The sequence below is a fragment of the Cyprinodon variegatus genome, unplaced genomic scaffold, assembly GCF_000732505.1.
Source record: "Cyprinodon variegatus isolate N-32 unplaced genomic scaffold, C_variegatus-1.0 Scaffold1112, whole genome shotgun sequence".
Taxonomy (NCBI): domain Eukaryota; kingdom Metazoa; phylum Chordata; class Actinopteri; order Cyprinodontiformes; family Cyprinodontidae; genus Cyprinodon; species Cyprinodon variegatus.
In genome coordinates, this window is record NW_015151565.1 from 134,582 (window position 1) to 142,179 (window position 7,598).

At 47.4% G+C, this 7,598-nt stretch overlaps 1 protein-coding gene across 1 annotated transcript in view; it reads left to right on the forward strand.

Moving 5' to 3' along the window:
• The window catches only part of LOC107101560 (gephyrin-like), a 25,694-nt gene extending 18,356 nt beyond the window's left edge, over positions 1 to 7,338 (forward strand). Inside the window, 11 exon segments of the mRNA XM_015400515.1 lie at positions 435 to 670; positions 743 to 801; positions 1,926 to 2,079; positions 2,160 to 2,281; positions 2,354 to 2,441; positions 2,543 to 2,616; positions 2,815 to 2,879; positions 2,962 to 3,065; positions 3,603 to 3,699; positions 4,390 to 4,528; positions 4,602 to 7,338. Of these exon segments, the coding sequence (XP_015256001.1) occupies positions 435 to 670; positions 743 to 801; positions 1,926 to 2,079; positions 2,160 to 2,281; positions 2,354 to 2,441; positions 2,543 to 2,616; positions 2,815 to 2,879; positions 2,962 to 3,065; positions 3,603 to 3,699; positions 4,390 to 4,523 (1,133 nt within the window). The 3' untranslated portion in view covers positions 4,524 to 4,528; positions 4,602 to 7,338.
• The last annotated feature ends 260 nt before the right edge of the window (positions 7,339 to 7,598 follow it).

The following is a 7,598-nucleotide window of genomic DNA, read 5'->3' on the forward strand; positions in this document are numbered from 1 at the left end:
AGGCTAAAGGTCAGTCAGGTTTAGGCTAAATGTCAGTCAGGGTCAGGCTAAAGGTCAGTCAGGTTTAGGCTAAATGTCAGTCAGGGTCAGGCTAAATGTCAGTCAGGTTTAGGCTAAATGTCAGTCAGGTTTAGGCTAAATGTAAGTCAGGTTTAGGCTAAATGTCAGTCAGGTTTAGGCTAAATGTCAGTCAGTTTTAGACTAAATGTCAGTCAGCTTTAGGCTAAATGTCAGTCAGGGTCAGGCTAAATGTCAGTCAGGGTCAGGCTAAATGTCAGTCAGCTTTAGGCTAAATGTCAGTCAGTTTTAGACTAAATGTCAGTCAGCTTTAGGCTAAATGTCAGTAAGGTTTAGGCTAAATGTCAGTCAGGTTCAGACTAAATGTCAGTCAGGTTAGGCCAAATGTCAGTCAGGTTTAGGCCAAATGTCAGTCAGGTTTAGGCCAAATGTCAGTCAGGGTCAGGCTAAATGTCAGTCAGGTTAAGGCTAAATGTCAGGGCTAATGTAAAGTCCCATATGGTTGCATATAAACTCTGGTGTGTGTTTGCAGCCTACCCACACAGTGATGCCAGGTCAGGTGATGAGAGTGACGACTGGTGCTCCGATCCCCTGTGGAGCTGATGCTGTGGTCCAGGTGGAAGACACCGAGCTGCTGAGAGAGTCTGAGGACGTAAGCAGTCTGTATTCGTAGCTACCATGTGTTTCCGCTCAGGCTCTCACTGTGCTTTCCTTTCTATCCCAGGGCACGGAGGAGCTGGAGGTTAGGATCATGGTCCAGGCCCGGCCCGGACAGGACATCAGGTAAACCCTAGAGGAGAGAATAAAAACCATAAATGGCCCATCGTCATTGTTTTGGTTTAAAATCCCCAGGAACAGCTGAGCTAAGCAGCTACTATGCTCACAGGATGTCAGTCTATCCCATCTTTATAGCTTTTTATTTTAAGACAATGTGTTTAGATTATAACAATAAAACTGCCAAAAACCACTAAACCTAGAAAACCTGTGAGAAGAATAAACAGTTCAGATTCTCTTTATGCTGCTGATATAACGTCAGGGTGAGAACGCAACATCTAACGTCTGCATAGAGATTATGTTAGGGCTTCGAAATGGAATGATCATTTCATCCATTCATCGATCCATCATCCATCCATTCATCATCCATTCATCATCCATTCATCCTCCATTCATCCATCCATTTATCCATTCATCGTCCATCCACCCATTCATCATCCATCCATCCTCCATCCATCCATCATCCATTCATCGTCCATCCTTTATCCATCTATCATCATCCATCCATCCATCCATCATCTATCCATCCATCATCCATCCACCCATTCATCATCCATCCATCCTCCATCCATCCATCATCCATTCATCCATCCATCATCTATCCATCCATCATCCATCCATTCATCCATCCATCCATCATCCATCCATCATTAACCATTATCCATCCATTCATCATCCATTCATCCATCATTCATCCATCCATTCATCCATCCATTCATCATCCATCCATCATCCATCCATCCATCATTCATCCATCATTAACCATTATCCATCCATTCATCATCCATCATCCATACATCATCCATCCATTCATTATCCATTCATCCATCATCCATTTATCCATCATCCATTCATCCATCATTCATCCATCCATCATCCATTCATCCATCCATCATCTATCCATCCATTCATCATCCATCCATCATCCATCCATCCATCCATCCATCCATCATCTATCCATCCATCATCCATCCATTCATTCATCCATCCATTCATCATTCATCCATCCATCCATCATTAACCATTATCCATCCATTCATCATCCATTCATCCATCATTCATCCATCCATCCATCCATCCATCCATCCATCCATCCATCCATCATCCTTGACTGTGGGTGTTTCTGTCTCCAGGCCGATCGGCCATGACATCAGGCGAGGGGAGTGTGTTTTGGCCAAAGGGACCCACATGGGCCCCTCAGAGATCGGCCTGTTGGCCACAGTGGGGGTCACTGAGGTCAGCGTGCACAAATTCCCAGTGGTGGCCGTGATGTCCACTGGAAATGAGGTAGAGACCCAGATGAAGATTCAGACCCACCCATCAGCAGCAGACAGAGACCCTCTGAATGTGTCTGTGTCTGTGTGCAGCTCCTGAATCCTGAGGATGATCTCCACCCAGGAAAGATCAGGGACTCCAACCGCTCCACCCTTCTTGCCACCATCCAGGAGCACGGATACCCTACCATCAATCTGGGCATCGTAGGAGACAAGTAGGAAGCCGTGCTGTCCCTGTCTCATACATCTCGTCCTGCAGGACACTGAGCTGGTCTTTGTGTTTGCAGCCCTGACGACCTGCTGTCAGCCCTGCATGAGGGAATCAGCCGCGCCGATGTCATCATCACCTCAGGGGGCGTGTCCATGGGGGAGAAGGTGATCTACCTTTGATACCTTTGCTATCTTTGAAGGTTTCTCCTGAGCTCTTGCAGGTGTGTTTGAGCTGCTGCTGCTCTCTGTGTGCTTGATTCCCTCAGGATTACCTGAAACAGGTGCTGGATATCGATCTTCACGCTCAGATCCACTTTGGACGAGTCTTTATGAAGCCAGGGTGAGTTTCTGTTTGTTCACACGTTCATCGTCCTAAAGCAGCTCAAGCTGCAAACCTTGCACAGTGTCTGATAGTTAGAGCCAGAGGACCTTTGAAATGCCCAGTTTTCCCAGCTGTCCTTAGGGTTGGATATAACCCATAAAACTCATAAAACATAGAACTACAGATCCTGCTGTTAAAGGTTTTTCTGTCCTACAGTCTTCCCACCACCTTCGCCACCGTCGACATCGATGGAACAAGAAAACTGATCTTCGCTCTGCCAGGTGCTCCTCAGGGCTGCATGCTGTCTGTGAAACTTCCTGCAGCTCTGAGCAGGAATCTGACTCCATGTTTGGATGTCTGCAGGTAATCCTGTCTCTGCCGTGGTCACATGCAACCTGTTTGTTATTCCTGCTTTGAGGAAGATGCAAGGAATTCTGGACCCCAGACCTACAATTATTAAAGCCAGGGTAAGAGTCCGCTGGAGACGCCCTTCCTGGACCACCGTGATGACGGTTCTTCCCTCGCTTTGTTGTTAGTTGGAGCCTCTGATTTATGTCTGATAAATTCATCCAGCTGTGCCTCTACATCTGAGGCTAGAGCTGGAATTCAAGCGGCTCCAGTCTGTTATATTTACTGAGCTTGCTAGCATTTAGATAGCTAGCTAGCTACATCTATCCGCTGTCGGTCAGAGAACTAGAATCCATAGATAAATATAGATAGAAAGCAACTGATATGTAGTAAGATAATAATCATCAATCTCCACTCGAATGCTAGCCAGCTAACTGCGGCCAGGTAACTGCGGCCGGCTAACGGCGGCTGGCTTACGGCGGCTGTCAGTCTTGGAATAATGTTGAATTCAGACGTGATGAGGTCCAGGAGGCGGTCTGCTGGGTTCCGTTAGCCCCCGACCAGCAGCGCCTGCAGTGTTACAGATGGTTTAGGATGGTCTGCCATGGTTCCTCATTTTCTGCTGGTTTTTAAATCTTATGTCATTTCCTCTTCAGCTCTCCTGTGATGTGAAGTTGGATCCCAGACCCGAGTACCATCGCTGCATCCTGACCTGGCACCATCAGGAGCCGCTGCCCTGGGCCCAAAGCACAGGTGAGTTGATGGACCCTGACCCTCATTAAACAGTTAGGCCAGAACGTCTTCCTCTGGTAGACTAAAGCCCAGTCCCAGTACACCCGTTTAGCCCTGCCCCCTGAGGGCAGTGCTGTCCCAATTCGTCTTTGCATGAGGGGTAGTGGACATAATGAGGGGTGGGGTGGGGGTGTGGTTTAAATCTAGGAATTTCAGATGCTAACTTGCTGGGAAGGACCAGAGACCGTTTCACAGCAAACATGGAAGACAGGGATTCTACGGAGCAACTCGCAGTTTGACTTTAATAGCCAAACGAAGCCTTTGAAGTTCTGGATCCTCACAGACAGCCGAGTTTAGGTGAGACAGACAGGAGGAGCAGGAGATCAGAACCTGGCCGAGGCGGCCGGCCGTGTCCCTCTAGAGCTACGGAACCGAAGCAGGAGACCGCAGAGCGGGGAGAGGAGGCGGCGGCTAGCTCAGGAGCTCTGACAGCCAATCAGAGTGCTTCTCTCAGAAGAGGGAAATCAGAACATTTATAGAGAAACAAGAAACATTTATTTTAGGATTTATCTGAAGGCAGCAGGTCCTGGTTCTGCTCTGTTTTGCTGGTGGCGCGGCAGGAAGTGTCCTGGGAGCCGGCGCCGACACGGCAGTAACCAGGCTTAGAGTGGGGTCAGCTCATTAACCCCGCCTCCTCTGTTGCCGCTGCAGGAAACCAGGTGTCCAGCCGCCTCATGTCGATGCGAAGTGCCAACGGCCTGCTGATGCTGCCCCCAAAGACGGAGCAGTACGTAGAGCTGCACAAGGGCGAGGTGGTGGACGTCATGGTGATCGGCCGCTTATGATGCAGGTGTGTTTGACTCACTGCCGCCCTCTGCAGGGCAGCGCCGGGACTGATGAGCTGTTCTCTGCTTCGCCTGCAGACCTTCCACCTGCTACCGATCACCGTGGCAACGCCAGGAGACTTCCTTTCTGGACAGGAAACGGGGTGGGGTTGGTGGGGGCAGGAAGTGATGCATGTCTATCTGGCGGCCATTAGCTGTGATGTCATATGCAACAGCCAATCGGAGCCACTGCAGGCTGAGGCGCTCACTGTATTTCAACAGAGAAAAAATGTGAAAAAAATATATAAAAGAAGATTTATTCTGTAATATTATTATCCTAAAATAATGATTAATATTCTTAATTAATATTCTATTTATTATTACCATGGTTCTGGTTGAATATTCTCATCTTAGTAGTCTTCATCCCTCCTCCTCTTCCTCCTCATTTGCTTTGTGCGTTTTATTCTGGTAGGTCAAAGTAGAGACTTCCTCTTCCTCTGCTCTCCTTTCTTCTTCTTCCTTTTCTACTCCGTCCTTCACTGCCGCTTTGCTCTTCCAGCAGATCCCAACTGAGGATCAGACGGTCCACTTCTGGTTCCGGTCCGGTTCCGGTCCAGTTTCGGTCCATCTCCGGTACCGTTCCATTCCAGTATCGGTCCGGTACTGGTCCAGTTCTGGTTCCGGTCCAGTTCCAGTCCGCTACCGATCCAATACCGGTCCAGTTCCGCTCCGGTACCGTTGCGGTCCAGTTCGGTCCAGTCCAGCTCAGTTTCCGGTTCCGGTCCAGGTCAGGTTCCGATCTGGTACCGGTCCGGTTCCGGTCCAGAACTGTTAGAATTCTGCCAAGAAATAAAACCTCCCAAATCTTTGATGTATTTCTGGAACTTCCACTTTCCAACCGAACAGGAACAGTGAAGCAGTCAAAGCCATGAACAGAATCTGGATCAGAACCGGGCCAGGGTCGGGCCGCCATCAGAACCCACCTGTTGGAGCAGCAGACGAGCAGCTGCTGTTTGTTGCACTAATAAAAACTTCATAAATGGAGCGGAAGCCAAAAATCAGCAGAGTCTGAATGTGAGGAGAGAGCAACACTACAATCATCCCTTTTTATTTCACTTAATGAAATTAAATTTTTATTTCTCTATAATTTCTGCTCTGCTATAAAATGACCAGACTTCAGTCTTTTTGGCCCTTCCAGGCCTCCGTACCACCCAGCATCAGAAACAGTTTTTCATTGTAATATTTTAAACCCCGGCCCTGAACCCAACAGAACCCTGCTGGTTCTGGGTTCCGGTTCTGGGTTCCGCTTCCAGGTCTTAGTGGATCCGGCCTTCAGAACCAACCAGTCTGACAGCCAGTAGTTCAGACAAAATGACGTCTGCTTTGAATTCAGGAAACCTCTGGGAGGCTTCAGGGACTCGAAGTATCGCCGCGTCACGGGTCGGACCTTTTCCCTGCTTCCTGCTTCGATGGGTCATGTGACCCGGAGCGCGGCTAACTAAGCTAACAGTTAGCTGGTCTTTAGCAGGATTCTAGACCTGCCGGTCCAAACTGGGCTGATAACAGAACCAGAACACGATGCTGCCAGTGGCCTGCAGGGGGCGCTGGGCCTGCAAGCTGCCGGTGTAGCGCCCCTGGTGGCTAAAAGTTGCTTAGCACTGTTTGAAGCCTTATTTTTAAAAAAAAATTACCAAAACTTCAAATAAAACAAACTTTTGAAATAAATATTGATCTAAAAACCCCTAATAATAATGAAGGATATTTTGGTGAATTAATATTTTATTGTAAATTACTTTAATTCTGGTTTAACTTTCAATCAAACTAATGGAGATGAGAAAATAAACAACTAGTAGCGAATATATCAGAATAAATAATTGGAAAATAGTTTAAATGATTTTATTATTTTTCAGATTGTTTTTCCCTAACTAAAGATTTTATTTACATTTTTTTTGTATATAATTTTTTTTCACGTGGAACTTCAGGTGTTCCATACATGGAAAGTTGAGCTAATCCCTCTCAGATTAGATAATCCTCCTCTGACAGTGCCAAACCCGCTCAAAGGTCAGCTGCTTCCTTCATCTCATGGTGCTTTCAGGGCCCTAAAACGAGTCGATTTTACTGTAAATTCAGATTCCTTTTGACCGTTCCTGGTTCACTGAAACTTTCTGGTAAATTTTCCCCCTGAAGACTTGATGGAGCACCATGTCTGACCTTTGACCCTCCATGCCCCTGCAGAGGGCGTGTCCTCCTCCTTGGGCAGGTGTGATTTCAGCCAGGGTGCAGCACCTGGACAGCGTTTGTGATCTAAATGTGAGATCCCATCATTCTTAAACCTGAATGATTCTGAAACTTCCCAGTTCCCTCAAATGCACCATAGAGAGCACATTTCAGCTGCTCATGCTGCGTTTGAGTTACAGCAGGCTGGGGAGCGACTCATTCATCCTGTGAACGATATTTAGATTAAATATCAGTGAAACGAAACATTTCTCTTTAGTTTTCCCACATTGGGCAGATCATGGCTGTGGAAATTCCTACGTGACTGAAACGCAGCATCTTGGGGGTCCTGGCCCCTGCCCAGAGAGGACCAATCAGATCCCTTGGAGTAAGAAGAGGAAGAAGCAGCAGGTCATTGTGAACTGACTCGGTACCGAGTGATGGGTCCCACTGGAGCGGGCCCAGCGTCCCTCTGCACACTGACCAGCACCTGTAATGAAGCAATGACTCAGCAATGACTCAGCATTCTACTACTGTATGAAACAGGATGTTTTTTCTGTAATATTATTGAAACTGAAGCTGAATTAAAGATGATCCTGATTATTCTCTAGCTGCTCGCCTCCCAACGTTATTCCTGCTGGTTGAACTGGGATCAAAGGTCATGACCAGTCTTGGTAACCAGTCCAAACCTGATCTATGTCCCTCTGAATGCTCAGAACCAGAACTATTTGATGATTTCAAGAAATGAACCAGGACGGAAGATTAAAACTTTTTTCTTCTGTGGTTCTGGGTTCAACTTCAGGTTCTGGGTTTAACTGCAGGTTCTGGGTTCATCTGCAGGTTCTGGGTTTAACTTCAGATTCTGGGTTCATCTGCAGGTTC